This window comes from Orycteropus afer, unplaced genomic scaffold, assembly GCF_000298275.1.
Source record: "Orycteropus afer afer isolate SDZICR_OR568_19922 unplaced genomic scaffold, OryAfe1.0 scaffold00232, whole genome shotgun sequence".
In the NCBI taxonomy this organism is placed as follows: domain Eukaryota; kingdom Metazoa; phylum Chordata; class Mammalia; order Tubulidentata; family Orycteropodidae; genus Orycteropus; species Orycteropus afer.
In genome coordinates, this window is record NW_006921819.1 from 198,369 (window position 1) to 217,883 (window position 19,515).

At 39.2% G+C, this 19,515-nt stretch overlaps 1 protein-coding gene across 1 annotated transcript in view; it reads left to right on the forward strand.

Moving 5' to 3' along the window:
* RAB31 (RAB31, member RAS oncogene family) overlaps positions 1-19,515 on the forward strand; it is a gene marked incomplete at its 5' end in the record, with an annotated part of 209,630 nt that overhangs the window by 75,445 nt on the left and 114,670 nt on the right. The window contains 1 exon segment of the mRNA XM_007948920.1: positions 19,357-19,428. Within this exon segment, the coding sequence (XP_007947111.1) occupies positions 19,357-19,428 (72 nt within the window).

Genomic DNA, 19,515 nt, shown 5'->3' on the forward strand with positions numbered 1-19,515 from the left:
TGCTAAAAGAACTAACAGATCTGTCCTGGAGGAAGTGCACCCGAAATGCTCCTTGGAAGTGAGAATGGCCAGACTTTGTCTCACCTATTTTGGTCGTGTTGTCAGAAGGGACCATTCCCTGGAGAAGGCTGTCATGCTTGGTAGGGTGGAGGGTCGACAAAAGAGGGGGAGGCCTTCAACGAGATGGATTGATACAGTGGCTGCGATCATGGGCTCAAGTATAGCAGGGATCTTGGAGCTGGCGTGGGATTGGGCAGTGTTTCGTTCTGCCGTGCATGGGGTTGCTATGAGTCGGAAACAACTTGACAGCACCTAACAACAACAACTCCTATCATTGCCCAATGGGCTCATGAAAAAAGTGGCCATGGTGGCAGGGATGGAGGTTATGCATGGGCTCAGCAGCATGGACTTCCACTTTCCAAGGCTAATTTGGCTACTGTCACTGCTGAATGCCCAATCTGCCAGCAGCAGAGACTTCCACTGAGTCCACAATGTGGAACCATTCCTCAGGGTGATCAGCCGGCAACCTGGTGGTAAGTTGATTACATTGGACCACTTCCATCATGGAAAGGACAGCATTTTGTTCTTACTGGATTAGATACTTATTCTGGATATGGATTAGCCTTCCCTAGACACAATGCTTCTGCCAAAACTATCATTTGTGGACTTACAGAATGCCTTATCCACCACCATGGTATCCCACACAGCATTGCTTGAGATCAAGGGACTCATTTCACAGCAAGTGAAGTGGGCAATGTGTCTATGCTTGTGGAATTTAGTGGTCTTACCATGTTCTCCATCACCCTGAAGCAGTTGGCTTGACAGAACAATGGAATGGCCTACTAAAAACACAATTATGGCACTAAGTAGGTGCCAACCAAGGGTTGGTTGTCCTCTAGAAGGCTGTATATACTCTAAACCAGAGTCCAATATATTGTGCTGCTTTTCCAATAGCCAGGATTCATGGGTCCAGGAACCAAGGGGTGGAAATGGGAGTGGCACCATTCATTATTACCCCTAGTGACTCACTCAAAATTTTTTGCTTCCTGTCCCTCCGACCCTATACTCTGTGGGTTTGGAGGTCTTAGTCCCAAAGAGAGGAACACTCCCACCTGGAGACACAGTACTGATTGCATTGAACTGGAAGTTAAAAATGCCACCCAGTCATTTTGGCTTTTTCATGCTCCTGGATCAACAGACAAAGAAGGGAGTTACTGTACTGTCTGGTGTGATAGACCCTGATTATCAAGGGGAAATTGGATTGATATTACATAATGGAGGTAAAGAAGAATATGTCTGGAATACAGGAGATTCTTTAGGATGTTTCTTAGTACTACCATGCCATGTGATTAAAGTCAATGAAAAACTACAGCAACCCAATCCTGATATGAGTACTAATGGCCTGGATCCTTCAGGAATAAAAGTTTGGGTCACCCCACCAGGTAAAGAACCATAACCAGCTGAGGTGCTTGCTGAGGGCAAAGGAAATACGGAATGGGTGGTGGAAGAAGGTAGTTCTGAATATCAGCTATGACCACATGACCAGTTGTAGAAACAAGGACTGTGATTGTTGTATTTCTTCATTGTATGTGTGTATAAAATAGTTTTTTCTTCAGTTATGAACTATAAAATGTAAACAGGGTTAATGCATTTTCATTTGTACACATGTTAGTGTATTATGTTAGGCACAAATATAACTTTATAATTGTCCTTACTTAGAGATTATATGTGGTTGAGGAGATGTGTACAACTGCCAAGTTGACAAGGGGTGGAGTGTGATAGTTAGGGTTGTGTGTCAACTTGTCTGAGCCAAGATTCTGAGAGGTTTAAGCAGTGGTGATGTGGTTATTCTCATAACGAGATCAGATGTATATGCTTTGAGCAGCCAATCCATTGAAAGAGAGTTTCCCTAGGAGTGTGGCCTCCTTCCAATGTATATATGGACATCCTGGAAAAAAGAGAGAACCTTTTGTGGATCTGGATCCTGTTGTGCTACCTACAACTGTCCCATGAGTGAGCAATCTACCATTCTGCCTGGTGATCTTGGATTTGTCATCCACTGAAGTCAACAGCTGGTATACTGCCTGCCAACCTTGAGCTTGTCAACCCCTGCAGCTGCGTGAGTTGGGAAAAGGCTCCAGTTTGACATTTGATCCAGGAACTTGGGACTTGTCAGCTCTATAACTGGGTGAGCCATTTTCCTAAGAGAAATTTCTCTCTCTCTCTGTCTCTAAGCTTTACTGATTTTGTTTCTCTAGAGAACCCAGCCTCACATAGCACCTCACCTGGTCAACAAAGGAATCAAGCAAATAGCAGGTGCCTCTAAAATCTCGATCTCTCATCTCTGAATGCTGAGGAAAGTTTGAGTAAGAAGGAAAGGGGTGTGAGGGGAGAAAAGTAAAAGATATTCCCCCTAACTGTACATGTTAAATTTTTTTTTCAATAATTCAGAAACACTAAAGAAAAAAAGTGGTGGTCTGCGTATAATCAGAAATAACAGTTTGGTATATAGTCTTCTAACCTTTTTTTTCTGTACAGATTTACATACTATTGGGTTCTATACCAAATAGGCCCTCTGCTCTTCTGTGGCAAGGGAGTCTATGTATAACTTGGAAGCAGTCTTCTGAATGGCACAGACAGAACATTCAGCGAAGAGTTTTCCCATTCAGATTTTTCCAACTGAGAATGTTGGGAATGACAAGCATTTTCTCCTACCACTTTCCTCTTTGTTCAAATCCTGATGGCCCCTGGGTATGTTTTGTCTTCTGCCCTTGACTCTACAAGGCCTCAGTGCTTTGCTCAGTGGAAGGGTGAGGATTTCTGATTGTGTGTGTCCTGGCTGTGAAAAAAGACTGAGCTCTGCATTGGTGCTGTGGCTGCATCAGTGCCACTCACCAGGGACAGGGCATACTCTGAAACGTCATAGTGCATAACTGACCCCTGCACATCCCGGGCTGGAGGATTTGGAGGCACAGCCCTGTGGGCGGAGCCTGTGGTGGATTGGAAACCCCATTTACTGTCACCCACCACCCCCAGCCATTCTTCATACACAAAATTGTGCTGCCTTGGAATTTATGATGCCACATACCTGCCTTTCTTTAAGAAATTTTGCCTCAAGGTGGCCTGGGGAGTTAGGATGTTTCCTAGAATAATACTTTTCAGTGTGCTGCTGAGAAGTATGTATGTGTACGTATGTGGGGGGTGGAGGGGGCTTGCTTAAGTCAGGTATTCAACAGAATCAAGAGCCGGGCATGGGGAGTATGTTCCATTTAGATGCCTGTTGTTCCTTGACTATGAGTGTTGTCATAGAATCACAGAGCCGAAGAAATACCTTAGCTACCGTTATGGACCTCACCCCCACATCTACTCCTCGTTTTACAGTTAAGTGTTTTTCATTCTCTTCATACTGTGCTCCTAAACATGGGTTATGAGCACAGTAGTTCCCTTGATGTTAATAAACATTACTTGGAAAAAAAAATGTGTGTGTGAATCCTGAGTTAAAACAAATAAAAAGATTTCTTTACTATAGAAATTTCCAGAGGCTTTAATATAGTAATAATTCTCTGTAAACTTACTTGGTTGGGAAACTTCTTTCCAAAAAGCACCACCAAGGCCCAAGGCCTTACTGGTGAGATACCATACTCTGCCTTCTTGCTTCACACACCATTTAAAATTTTTTGGAAAGTTTACTTTAATTGCTGCCCAATATGTGACTAAGCCAAAATTTGTTTCCATTCCCCGACTGTTAAACATTGAAGCTGTTCTCAATTTTTCAGCATAAATAATAATTCTAGAATAAATTCTGGTCATTCTGTGACCATCTCTGATTATTCCTTAAGAAATGAAATTGTTGAGTCAAAATGTGTGAACATTTATCAAGACTTGAAATACAGTGTCCAGTTATTTCCCAGAAAGATACCATTTATCCTTCTGCCAGTTGCTGGAGGTGGTGGCAAGGTTAACATCAATCTGTGAGCACTCTTGAGTGCTTTAAAAAGATCATTCCTTTCTCTTTTACCATCCAGCAATTAGAAAAGAAACAATCATACACACCAAGGACAGATTGAGCCATTTCTTTTATTTGGCAGGGTAGACAAACGAGCTTTTCACAGTTCCCTGGGTTTCTTCTAAGCAAGTATACATCACTTATCATCCATGATATCATCTGTGAAATAGGATATTATATGACTTAGATGTTCTGTGAATACCATATTAAAACCTTATGGGACTCCTCTTCCAGTCACCCTCCTTACTGGTGCTGGAGCTGCAGGCAGAGGCTGGAGGAATTGGTGGCAATAGCAGCAACAGTAGAACAAAGTGAGAGAAAGCAAGGAGGGAGTGGATTGCACTCTGTCCCACCCACTGTTCTTCCTGCTTAAGCAGCAGGAGCAGCCCAGGCCCTGAAGCCCCTGCCACTGCTGCCTACTTTCCTGCCAGACAAACCCTGAGGGCCTGTGCCCAGAGCCATGTCCTTTGCTGCACCTGACTGTATCCCACACATGGTCCAGTGCTGCAAGAGTCTGAGTTTGGGGTCTTTAAAACCATTAGGGGAAAATAATAAACAGAAGGAGAACTGCTTTCCTTTAAAAAACAAACAAAAAAACCCAAAACATAAAACCTTATGGGACGATGGGCATGCATGCTGCCTGTAATTAAATAGCACCTGAGAGTTATCTGAACATATTCTTTTAATTTGGTCTTATGCACCAAATAAGGGAAGAAAGTACTTTGAATTTGCATCTTTTACATAAAATTTCAAATAACCTTTCTAGGTGAGATTGAAAATAAAAAAGTAGTTATTTCAAGCTCCTGTCATTGTGAACTTTATTTCTAGAAGAATCTTTTATGTGAGTGCTCCATCGGACATAATTCCCCATAATAACTGAATTATGTTCTTTTGAGTGTTATGGCTTATTGTGGTGCCTTTGTGTTATATTTGTATGGGAAAAAGTATACACATTGTAGGCTAGAAGTGCTTTATCTTTTTGTCTTTCACAAATATTATCCTTTGGTCAATACATTATTGGATTTTGGGACCCAGATATGAACTTTTAACTCATTAAAACCCCCAAGTCCCTGGTAATAAAGTATTTTAAGTGGCTTTACCAACAGATTTATTTCAAAGTGATTCTATTTGGAGGAAGGAAATAAAGAGTAATACATCATATACAAAGATCCATTTAATAATTAATGAGACCTGCCCATCAGTGACCATTTTAGATTCAGTTTATGGCCTTGGAAATAGAAATGAACTCTGTCATAGAATAGGTCCACAATTTGCTACTTCTTGTGTTTGAGGCCACATGTCTTGACTTCTCAAAAATAAATTTTATGCTGATCCTCTCCTTTGTGTGTTAACACAGATGTATGGAGGCTTAATATTATTATTATTTAAGTGGGCATTTTTTATAACTGGGCTAGAAGCACTTACTATGCATTCCCTACCCTTAACACAGCAGGAATGTTTCATAAATGCATTGCTTTTTCCACCCTTTGGGAAAGAATTTTGCTTTCTATATGTGAGGAGTGGATCTCCAGAGAGTGGGTTAAAAATATATCTATTGATACCTAATAATCTTAGCAGACATGCAGTGTTGGGCAGTCAGTGAGTGTGGAGGCACATTTGTGAGCTGGGGTGCACTCACCATCACCCTTTGTTGTGCTCTGCCCTCGTGCAGTTCAGCTGTTGAATTCATCAGATCATCCTGAGCTTCATCAGGCCTTTTTCTTCAAAACCACAGAGGCTTCAGGATAGTTCTTCAGGGTAGAGATTTGCCTAGGGGCAAGTAGAGTGGGCAAGGCTAGCCTATTTTAGCTCATACTGCAATGAGGGCCTAGCTTGCATTCTTCAGTGTAAGAAAAGGAAAAACTAGGGGATGACAGTTTGGAAGATTTCCAAATATGATTATTTTAATTTGGCAAGTATTTATATACGAAAACTGTTTTGTGAGAAATAACAGTGAGTGACTTTGGGTCCTGTTACTGGCCAGAAAACTTCAATATTCTCCCTTCCTTCCTCCCTGTTCCTTCCCTTAAACCAAGCCAAAACCAAACCCATTGTCATCTGTTTTGGTGTTCTAGTGCTGCTCTAACAGAAAATACCAGAAGTGGATGATTGTAACAAACAGGGATTTGTTTACTTACAGTTAGGATGCTGGAAGTCTGAGTTCAAAGTGCCAGGTTTAGGGGCTGCGTGAAAGCCCCTTGACCTTAGGCTTCAACTCTGCTGTTTGCTCCCGGCCCACTGAAGCTGGAGGCTTCTCTCTTAACTCAGACAGTTGCTGAGGCTGACAAACCCAAGGTTAACAAGTAAAATGGCACAGCCTCAAAATTATCAAACAACATAGCAGGCCACTAGTTCAGGTCTAGAAACAGTCTCAAGATCAGCAGACAACATGACAGGCCACAAAGATGAAGATCGGCCAAATGCAGGATACAGGTGTGCCAAAAACCTCCGAGACCTTTCTCAAAGCTGTCTTCTTATATACTGGAAGCAGAATACATCCCTAAGGTAGCTACCCAGATGCTCACAGTAGATTCCACCATGGAGTTGATTCATCATGGGGAATAACTATATCCAGCTGTCCAGCCACTCAAAACCAGACCCAGTCAAGTTGACACACAGCCTTAACAATTTACCATCCTAGTTAATTCTGACTCATAGCAACCCTGTAGAACAAAGTGGACCTGACCCATAGGGTTTCCAAGGCTGTTATCTTTACAAACCAGTATTCATCTGTCAGTTTGTCATACTTTGGTGGCTTACATATTGCTGTGAATCTGTAAGCTATGCCACTGCTATTTCAAATGTTAGCAGGGTCACGCATGTACAGGTTTTACAGGTTTCAGCAGAGCTTTCAGACTAAGACAGATTGGAAAGAAGGACCAGTGAAAGTCTTCTATGAATAGCAGCACAACATTGATACTGTGACAGAAGATGAGTCCCTCAGGTTGGAAGGCACTCAAAACACAACTAAAGAAGCGCTGTCACCTCAAAGTAGTTGACGTTAATGACATGGATGGAGTAAAGCTTTTGGGACCTTCATTTGCTGATGTGCTATGACTTAAAATGAGAAGAAATAGCTTCCAATATCCATTAATAATCAAAACATGGAGTGTAAGAAGTGTGAATCTAAGAAAATTGGAAGTCATCAGAAATGACTTGGAACGCAAAAAGATCAATATCCTAAGCATTTATGAGCTGAAATGGACTGCTATTGGCCATTTTGAATCAGATAATCATATGGTCTACTATGCCAGGAATGACACAGTAAAGTGGCATAGTGTTATGTTCATTATCAAAAAGAACATTTCAAGATTTATCCAGAAGTACAAATTGTATTAAAAACAAAACAAAACAAACAAACAAACAAAAACCTTACTGCCTTTGAGTTGGATCCACCTCATAGCCACCCCTCGTTGGGTTTTTGATGCAGCATTACTGTGGAAGTAGATTTCCCAATCTTCCTTTCAAGGAGTGGCTGGTGGGTTTGAACTGCCAGCGTTCTGGTTAGCAGTCAAATGCCTTAGGCACTATGCCACCAGAGCTCCCACAACATTGTCAGTGATGGGATAAAATCCATATGCCTACAAGGAAGACTGGTTAATGTGACTGTTATTTAAATTTATGCACCAGCTACTGAAATACCAAAGACAAATAAATTGAAGATTTTTATCAACACCTACAGTCTGAAATTGATTACACATGCTATCAAGATGCATTGATAATTACTGGTGATCGGAATGCAAAAGTTGGAAACAAAGAAGAAGGATAAGTAGCTGGAAAATATAGCAACAACACTGGAAATTGCATGATAGAATTTTGCAAAACCAATGACTTATTCATTCTAAGTGCCTTTTTCAACAACATAAACAGCAAGCATAAAATGGACCTTACTAGATGAAGTATGCAGGAATCAAATCAACTATATCTGTGAAAATAGACTATGGAGAAACTCAGTATCATCAGTCAGAACAAAGCCGGGGGAGGGAAAATGGTGTGCCTCCTGTACTGCACACGCTAGTTCCCTCTAGCATCTTAGTGCCTGAAAAACTAGGTGCAGCAGTATGAAATGGGGATTCTGGTGCTCTGAACAACTCATTAAGTCAGAGTACGCCAAACTCAGGGGAGTAGGATTACAAAGGAGAAAGGGGGTGCAATTACCCAGAGGGAAAAAAAATAACAAAAACAGATGAACCTGCCCTGCTAAGTGCCTACTGGCTGGTGAGAAAGGACATCGGAGACCTCCCTGGGGCAGTGGAGAGAACACACCGCACCAGAGAACCTGCGGCCAGTCAGAGGATCTACCTTCGGTACCTGCTTTTATGGGTAAACTTGGGACCACTGGGAGGGAGCAGAGATAGCTCTGGCTCCGGTATTGCTGAAGCGCAAGCAGAGAGAACATTAATGCGGCAAGTGGGTGGGCCCTGGGACAAACTCCCATCGTGGATCGCAGATTAGGGCCATTATCCTAGGTCAGCTTTTTGGCATGGAGTGGCATGGAGAGTGGAGTTTTTGCATCTGAACCTGGTGGAAAGTGGCAGCTATCTGAAAGTTGGAGTCTACTGAACTTGAGCTGTGGACCTGTGAGTAACAGTATAATTATCATTAGCAGCCTGCTCAAAACGCTAGAAACTGCTCATGGCACATTGGAGCTTATTTTTCTCTGTTTTCTTCTCTCTTCCTCTGCCTCTACCCTGCCTCATCCAATAGAAAAACCACAATCAGCCACCATAACACCTGCTGGTTTGAATCCTAACCTCCCTTTACGACAAGCAGAGACCTGCATCCACATTCCACACAGTGATTCCATCATCACAAAGAAGACTTCAGAACAACCCAGCACATCTGAATTAATAGCCAAAAAAATAAAATACACCACCTCCACCTTTTCAAAATATTAAATCATAAAACCAAGACAAACCAAATCAATACATAACTAACAGTTAAAGACAACTTCAAAATGTCTAGGAAACAACAGGCAACCTCAAATCAAACAAACAAACAACAACAACAACAACAAAAAAAAACAGGGTAAGACATTAGAAGTAAAATCCCAAACAATAGTTTCATTAAACATGGAGGAAGAGGAGGCAATAGAATTATCCAAGAAGGAATTTAGAAGATATGTTTATAGAACTCTACAAGAGCTTAAGGAAACACCAAGCAGAAGCAAGGAGAACACAGGAAACCATTCAAGAGCAAAATAACAAGCTTAATGCACAATCAGAAGTTATACAAAAACAGCAGTTAGAAATCCAGAAGATGAATACCAAAATTACAGAATTGCACAATACGGGGGAAGCACAAAATAATAGGCTAGAACTAGCTGAAGAATGCATTTCCCATCTAGAAGACAAATCCCTGGACACCAGCCTTTATAAAGAAACATCAGAACAAAGATTTAAGAGAAATGAAGAGAACCTAAGAGTTACATGGGATGACATGAAAAGAAACAACATATACCTCATTGGAATTACAGAACAAGAAGAGGTGGGGGAAAAAAAAAAAAAACACTGAAAAAATTGTGGAAGACCTACTAACAGAAAACTTCCCCCATATCATGAAGGAAGAAAAGATATTTGTCCAAGAAGCTCATAGAACCCCATATAGTATAGATCCCAAGAGAAAAAACACCAAGGCATATCATAATCAAAACTCTCCAAAACCAAAGACAAAGAATTTTGCAAGCTGCCCAGGACAAAAGAAATATTACTTATAACAAACAGTTAGGCTGACCTCTGATCACTCAGCAGAAACCATGCAGGCAAGAAGGCAATGGGACAGCATATATAAAACACTGAAAGAAAAGAACTTCCAACCAAGAATCCTATATCCAGCCAAATTGTCCATCAAATATGAGGGCGAAATTGACATTCTCAGAGAAACATAAATTAAGGGGTTTTGTGAAAGCCAGACCAACCCTACAAGAAATGCTTAAAAAAGTCCTTCCAATAGACCATGTACAACAGAGAACAACAAAATCAGGACACATGATGTCGAGACTAAAACCAAATCAGAAATAGACACTCAAAATAAGACCATTAAACACTGTACACTAAAAATCAAGGAAGCCAATCTGCACATGACAATAGCAACTAACCAAACAGAGGAAATAAAAGTTCTGGGTATAAACTTCAAAATGGAGAGGAAAATAAAATTATAGAGACAATTCACTCCAAGGTAACCACAGAGAAAATTAACAATCCCCCTAAGCAAATCCATAAGGAAGGAAAACATATGAGCCTAGTAAACACAAAACCAATAAAGAAGCAAAGAGAGGAAACAGTTGACAACAAAATGAACTCAGCATAGAAATGTATAAGGACCAAGGAAACTCCAACAACATGACAAAAAAACACAATGGAATGACAGCAATCAATTCATACCTATCACTAATTACACTCAATGTGAATGGACTAAATGCAGCAATCAAGAGAAAAAGAGTGGCAGACTGGATCAGAAAAGAAGACTCATCGATACGCTGCCTGCAAGAGACCCACCTTAGACACAAAGATAAAAACAAGAGTTAAGGGGTGGAAAAAAATATACCAAGCCAATGATAACCAAAAAAGAACAGGAGTGGAAATATTAATTTCTGATAAAATAGACTTGAAGGTGAAAAACAACATAAGAGACAAAGAAGGCCACTATATGATGCTGAAAAGGTTAATTGACCAAGAAGACATTATGATAATAAATATCTATGCACCCAATGAAAGTGCCCCAAAATATGTGAAGCAAATATTAATGGAATTAAAATGGACAGTAGACAACTCTACAATTGTAGTGGGAGACTTTAACACACCACTTTCAAGGAGGGACAGATCAACTAGAAAAAAAATTCAACAAAGATACAGAAGAACTCAACAACACAATCAAACAACTCGACCTCATAGACATATACAAAGCATTTCACTGGACAAAAGCACAATTCACATTCTTCTCCAGTGCACATGGATCCTTCTCCAGAATAGATCATATGTTAGGACATAAAACAAGTTTCAATAAATTCAAAAACATTGCATACTACAAAGCATCTTCTTGGACCACAGTGCTATAAAATTAGAAATAATAGGAGGATCAAGGATAAAACATCAAACATGTTGAAGCTGAACAATTCACTGCTCAAAAACTCCTGGGTAATAGAACAAATAAAAAGTGAAATAAAAAATTCCTAGAAACAAACAAGAATGAAGATACATCTTACCAAAACCTATGGGACACAGCAGAAGCAGTACTCAGTGGTCAGTTTATAGTAATAAATGCATACATTAAAAAAGAGGAAAGAAACAAAATCAACACTCTAACTCAACAACTCCAACAACTAGAAAAAGAACAACAAAAGAATTCTACAGTATCTAGAAGTAAGGAAATAAAGATCAGAGCAGAAATAAATGAAACAGAAAACAAAACAAAACAAAAAACCATAGAGGAAATCAACAAAATGAAAAGCTGGTTCTTCAAAACTATTAACAAAATTGATAAACCATTGGCAAATCGAACAGAAAGAGAAGATGCAAATTTCAAGAATAGTAAACAGAAAGGGTATCATCACAACAGAAACAACTGAAATAAAAAAGATACTGAAAGAATATTATGAAAAACTGTACTCCAGCAGAATTGAGAACCTAGACGAGATGGACAAGTTTCTAGAATCACAAGACCTACCTAAACTATCCCACTCAGAGATTGAATACTTGAACAGACCTATAACAAAAGAAGAAATTGAATAGGTCATTAAAAAAATTCCCCACAAAGAAAAGTCCTGGCCCTGATGGCTTCACTGGAGAATTTTACCAAATATTCAGAGAAGAGTTGACACCTATACTACTCAAGCTATTCCAGAACATAGAAAAAGATGGAATATTCCCAAACTCATTTTATGAAGCAAGCATGACACTAATACCAAAACCAGGCAAAGACAATACTAAAAAGGAAAACTACAGACCAATATCCCTCATGAACATAGATGCAAAAATCTTCAACAAAATCCTATTCAACAGAATCCAACAATATATCAAAAAAAATAATACATCCTGATCAAGTAGGATTCATACTAGGTATGCAAGGTTGGTTCAACATCAGAAAAACAATCAATGTAATTCACCACATAAACAAAAGAAAAGAACCATATGATTATGTCAATTGATACAGAAAAGGCATTTGATAAAATCCAACACCTGTTCCTGTTCAGAACTCTCAGCAAAGTAGGGATAGAAGGGAAATTCCTCAACATAATAAAAGGCATATTTGCAAAGGCATATTTGCAAAGCCAATGGCCAATATCATTATTAATGGAGAAAGATTCAAGGCATTCCCCTTACGAACGGGAACCAGACAGGGATGCCCTTTATCACCACTTCTATTTAACATTGTATTGGAAGTCCTGGCCAGGGCAATAAGGCAAGAAAGATAAATAAAAGGCACACAAATTGATAAAGATGAAGTAAAACTGTCTCTATTTGCAGACAATATGATCCTGTACATAGAAACCCGAGAGACTCGACAAAAAAAACTACTGAAACTAATGGAGAGCTTCAGCAAAGTGGCAGGATACAAGGTCAACATGCAAAAATCAGTTGGATTCCTCTACACCAACAAAGAGACCTTTGATAAAGAAATAAGGGAAACACTACCATTTACAATAGCTACTAAAAAAAAAAAAAAAATCTAGGAATAAACCTTACCAGAGACACAAAAGACCTACACAAAGAAAACTGTAAAACACTGCTATAAGAGACAACAAGGGCTCTACATAAATGGAAGAACCTGCCTTGTTCATGGATAGGTAGACTGAATATTGTGAAAATGTCAATACTACCTAAAGCAATCTATACATTTAATGCAACCCTGATCCAGATAGCAACAAATTTTTTTAAGGACATGGAAAAACTAATTACTAGCTTCATATGGAAAGGAAAGAAACCTCAGATAAGCAGAGCACTTCTGAAGAAGAACAAAGTGGGAGGTCTCACACTCCTGGATCTTAAAACCTACTGTACAGCCACAGTAGTCAAAACAGCGTGGTATTGGTACAATGATAGACACATAGACCAATGGAACAGAATCAAAAGTCCCGAAATAGACCCATCCATGTATGAACAGCTGATCTTTGACAAAGGTCCAAAACCCATTAAATGGGGAAGAGACAGCCTCTTAACAAATGGTGCTGGCAAAATTCTATATCCACTTGCAGAAAAATGAAACAAGACCCATACCTCACCCCATACACAAAAACAAACTCAAGTTGGATCAAAGACTTTAACATAAAACCCAAAACTATCAAATTCATCAAAGATAAAATAGAGGCAAATATAAAAGCCCTAATTTACAGCATAAATAGACTATCAAACATAACCCAGAATGCACAGGAGGTAGAAAAGAAGCTAGATGACTTGGACCTTTTAAAAATTAAATTCTTATGCATATCTAAAGACTTCATCAAAAGGGTAAAAAGAGAACCTACAGATTGGAAGAAAGTATTTCCCTATGATATATCTGACAAAGGACTTATTTCCAAAATCTATAGAAAACTTCAACACTTCAACACCAAAAAAGGCAAACAACCCAATTCAAAAATGGCAAGAGACTTGAACAGACACTTCATTAAAGACGATATGCTGAAGGCCAACAAACACATAAGGAATTGCTTGCAATCTTTAGTCATTAGAGAGATGCAAATCAAAACAATGATGAGATACCATCTCACCCCAGCAATAATAGCAAAGTTCAACAGGATAGAAAATAACAAATGCTGGTGAGGTTGTGGAGAGATTGGAACTCTTGTGCATTGCTGGTGGGATTGTAAAATGGTGCAACATTGTGGCAAACTGTATGGTGTTTCCTTAAAAAACTGAAAATAGAGATACCATTTGACCCAGCAATTCCAGTACTAGGAGTATAGAAGAACAAGGCCAGGGGCTCATTGTGAAACAGACCACAGTTGCTCATATGCAAGAGATGAGAGGCAGCACATGAATAGACATATGCATACTTATGTTCTTTGCAGCACAATTCACTATAGCAAAGAGATGGAAACAACCTAAATGCCCATCAACAGATGAATGGATAACCACATTATGGTACATTCACACAGTGGAATACTATGCTACGTTAAAGAACAAGGAAGGATACGTGAACCATCTCACAACATGGACAAGCCTGGAGGACATTATGCTGAATGAAATAAGTCAATTGCAGAAGGACAAATACTGTATGAGCCCATTAATGTAAAAAGACAAAGAAGGGTTTGCTTGAGAAAGGAAACTTACTTTGTAGATTACTGAGGTGGGGAGGGAAGAGGAGGGATTAATTTCATGTTGATGTGGTTAAGGGGAGGGATGGAATAGAAAGAGTCTGTGACCACCATGATAGCATTAGGAAAAGGGAGGACACCAACTTTGCACATTAGGTATAGACTACAGATGCTAATACCTACCAGTACATCCACAATACTGCATTACCATTAACACCAAACACCAGGCTACAGATAAACACATAAACATCTGAGAAGATCAGATGGAGGTCAGTGAACAGGATTATACTCTAGACCAAGCACAGATTCAGCAGAGGCTAATCTTGCATAGATCCAGTGATACAAAATACCCACAATCCTTACAGAAACAATAGAAGACAGACATAGAGTAATCCCTCACAGACAGCCAGACACTGTGGGAGAAAGATCCAACTGATCTACCAACTCAGGACCATAGTATTGGGGGACACCAGACTCAATTGGCACAACAAAATAACATTAAAGTCTTGTTCCTCATCCTACATTGGTGAGTAGCGACTGGGGTCTTAAAAGCTTTCAAATGACCATCTAAGATGTAGCTAATGTCTCCTACTGTTGGAAGCGAAGAAGAGTGAAAAAAAAAAAAAAAGGCATTGGGAAGCAATCAGCCCCAGGACACGATGGCCCTTGAGACCAGAAGAACTAGCTGGTGCCCGGCTACCAATGCCAACCACTCAGGAAAGGATAAAATCTGCAGATCCTGGATAGAGTGGGAGGAAGAACATGGAACAAAATCCAAAATCTCAAAAATGACCACAATTACTGGTCGGATGGAGTCTGGTGAGACCCCCAATACTATGGCCCTGGGATACATTCTGGGCCTAGAATAAAACTTATTCCCAGGGGCTGGCTCTCAGCCCAATAGTAAACAAGATGTACACCCAGACCACTCAACCCAGGGTGATGTACCCACATACTCTATGGAAATGTATCTCTTGGAGCAATTGACCATGGGGCACCAGAGGGGCAGCATTCACATGGAGGAAATGCAGGACACACAGGAGTGCGTAACTATGAGGGGCATGGGGGAGAGGGTTACTGGGCAGGGAGGGGAGGAGACTGGGTTATGGTTGGGATGGTAAATGGGGAGTGAAACTAAATGTACACATAATGTTGAATGTAAAACAAACTGCTCTGTAAACTTGCACCTAAAGCACAATTTAAAAAAGAAGAAGAACAAGGCCAGGGGCTCATTGTGAAACAGACCACAGTTGCTCATATGCAAGTTCAAATTGAAGCTGAAGAAAATTAAAACAAGTCCACGAGAGCCAAAGGATGATCTTGAATATATCCCTCCTGAATTTAGAGATCATCTAAAGAATAGATTTGACATATTGAATACTAATGACCAAAGAACAAACTAATGACCAAAGAACAGGTGATGACATCAAGAACATCATACAAGAAAAGATCAAATTGATGTCAGAAGAGCCTCTGAAACTTGCTCTTGAACATAGGGTAGCTAAAGCAAAAGGAAGAAATGATGACATAAAAGAGCTGAACAGAAGATTTCAAAGGGCAGCTTGAGAAGACAAAGTAAAGTATTATAAAAGTGTGCAAAGACCTGGAGTTGGAAAACGAAAAGAGAAGAACGTGCTTGGCATTTCTCAAGCTGAAAGAACTGAAGAAAAAAATTAAGCCTCAAGTTATAATACTGAAGGTTTCTATGGGGAAAATACTGAACAATGCAAGAAGCATCAAAAGAAGATGAAAAGAATACAGAGAGTCAGTGTACCAAAAAGAATTGGTCGGTGTTCAGCCATTTCAGGAGGCAGGGTATGATCAAGAACTAATGGTATCGAAAGAAGAAGTCCAAGCTGCATTGAAGGTAATAGTGAAAAACCAGGCTCTAGGAATTGATAGACTACCAATTGAGATATTTCAACAAACATATGCAGTGCTGAAAGTGCTCACTCATGTATTTCAAGAAATTTGAAAGACAGCTATCTGGCCAACCAACTGGAAGAGATCCATATTTTTACCCATTCCAAAGAAAGGTGATCCAACAGAATGCAGAAATTATCTAACAATATCATTAGTATCACACACAAGTAGAATTTTGCTGAAGATAATTCAAAAGTGGTTGCAGCAGTATATCAACAGGGAACTGCCAGAAGTTCAAGAGGATATGATAGGAGGGATATCATTGCTGATGTCAGATGGATTTTGCCTGAACGCAGAGAATACCAGAAAATGTTTACCTGTGTTTTATTGAGTATGCAAAAGCATCTGACTGGGTGCATCATAACAAATTATGAATAACATTACAAAGAATGGGAATTCCAGAATACTTAATTGTGCTCATGAGAAAGACCAAGAGGCAGTCATTCAGACAGAACAAGGGGATGCTGCATGGTTTAAAATCAGTAAAGGGGTATGTCAGAGTTGAATACATTTACCATATTTATTCAGTCTTTCTGCTGAGCATGTAACCCAAGAAACTACACTATATGAAGAACAACACAGAACAGAATTGGAAGAAAGCTCATTAACATGCAGATGACATAACTTTGCTTGCTAAAGTGAAGAGGACTTGAAGCATTTACTGATGAAAATCAAAGACTACCATCTTCAGGATGGATTACATCTCAACATAAAGAAAACAAAAACCATCACAATTGGATCTAGTAATAAGCGCTTTCATAATAAATGGGGAAAATACTGAAATTGTCAAGGATCTCATTATATTTGGCTCCACAATCAACCCCAGGAAAGCAGCAATCAAGAAATCAAATGATGTATTGCGTTGAGCGAATCTGCAAAGGCCCTCTTTAAAGTGTTAAAAAGCCAAGATATTACTTTAAGGACTAAGGTGCACTTGACTCAGGCCATGGTATTTTAATTCACTTCATATGAATTGGAAACCTGGACAGTGAAAAAGGAAGATCGAAGAAGAATTGATTCATTTGAATCATGGTGTTGGCAAAGAATATTAAATATACCATGGACTGCCAGAAGAACAAACAAATCTGTCTTGGAAGAAGTACAGGTAGAATGTTCCTTGGAAGCAAGGATGGTGAGATTTCATCTGACATACTTTGGATATGTTATAAGGAGGGACCCATCCCTGAAGAAGGACATCATTCTTGGTAAAGTGCAGGGTCACCAAAAAAGAGGAAGATGCTTAACGAGATGGATTGACACAGTAGCTTCAACAGTGGGCTCAAAACATAGCAACAATTGTGAGGATGGCACAGGACCACGTAGTGTTTCATTCTGTTGTACATATGGAACTGACTCCATAGCACTTAGGAACAACATCAACAATCTTTAAAGAAGCTGAGTGCCACATCTTTCTCCTGCTTCCCCCCTCTACTTCACAATAAAAATTACTGTTTTTTTTTTCTCTTAAAAACAATTTTACGTAAAAATTATTGTAAAGATTTTGACAGTGTAAACTTTTATAAGGAAAAAGTAAAAATATTATTTTTGAGGATCATTATTTTATACCTGCATAACACACATTTACGTGCTTTTTACCCTAAATTATGTGCTACTATGCTGCTTACCCTCTCAACTGCCATTGAGTTGATTCTGACTCATTGCGACTCTGTAGAACTACCCAATAGTGTTTCCAAGGGTGTAAATCTTTAAGGAAGCAAACTGCCTCATTTTTCTCCTGCCATGGTATTTTATTTGTTTGTTCTTCTGGCAGTCCATGGACCTTTTGATTAGCAGCCAATGCTTTAAACACTGCCACACTAGAGCCCTAGTTTTTCATTTAACAAAACAACAAAGACTACTCTACCTATTAATCAAAATCCTCATCATCATTTTAATGGTTGTGGCATGTTCCATTATATACATATATCATGAACCAATTCCCTATGAGAAACCTTTAAGTTGTTTTCAAATTTTTACCCCATATTCAACATAAGAATGAGTATCCTTGTGTGTGTGATGACCACTCAAGTGTGTATTCCTGTAAATGGAATTACTGGCTCAAAATGTATGCACATTTCAACTTCTGGTATGTAGTACCAACACTGGCTTTGAAAGATGGTATTAAAATACACTGCCATATAGTGTATGAGAATCCCTTCTTTCCTAGATCTACACTACCTCTGGATATTATATATCTTTTTAATATTTTATATATTAGTAATACCTTAGCATTGTTTTGATTTTCATTTCTTTGATCAAAATTTAACATTTAAATTTTTATTAGATATTATTTAAATATTAAAATATAAAATTTGTATTTCTTCCTGTGTAATTTATTTGTATATATCCTTTTTCCATTTTTCTGGAAGCCAAGTATCTTTTTATTACTGACTTTCAAAACCTCTCCAAGATATTTTTTATAGTAATAACTTGTATTTCTTGATTAAGATAGAGTACTAATCCAGCATCTACCTAGAAGTATGTATTCTCAAAACAATTACCGATTTTGTCTGGGTATAAATTACTCTAGTGACCAATGACACTGATTTATTAACATTTGGGCTGAAGCACATATAGCATCTCAACATCTGAAAACCTTAGGTGGTGGTGGTGTTGTTATGTGCCATCAAGTCGGCCCCGACTCATAGTGACCCCTCCTTGGGTTTCCGAGGCAGTATCACTACGGAAGTAGGTAGCGTGGAAATTGCGCGTTGAAGAGATGTCGGCCATCCAGACCCAAGCATCAGTTCTGGCTAAGGCTGCCTTTGCCACAGTGTGCCCCATTCCTGGCTCCATAGGCCCTCATGATCTGTACCAGTGCCCTATTTTCCTCCTCTTGGCATATACCTTCTTTCTGCTTTATAATGCTAATGAGATTGTTCTGGATCAATCATATTAGAGAAATGATAAGCAGCAGATACAAGAAAATTCACAGAATGACAATGTTTGAAATAAAAATTTTTGTGGCCTTTGCCCAAGAGTAGATTTCATGGTCTATAAACTGTAACGTGTGCAGTTGGGGAGAAAAATGTTTTAATATAAACCCTATGAAAATAATAGGGGGAGTATAGAAGTCTTAAAGAGGTGATGTGGGATAAAAATTGTGTATTTAATTTGGGATTGCAGAAAATAGGTTCACTTTGGCCTTAACATTCTTCATTGTTCTTATAAACAGTTTCATTCACTGGCTCCCATGTACTATCGAGGGTCTGCTGCAGCTGTCATTGTATATGATATTACCAAACAGGTAAGAGTGCCATTTTAGAGTTAAGATGCCATTTATGGTGTTTCTATGTTAGAAGGAACCAAAGGTGTGTTGAGTCTTGCCAGTAGC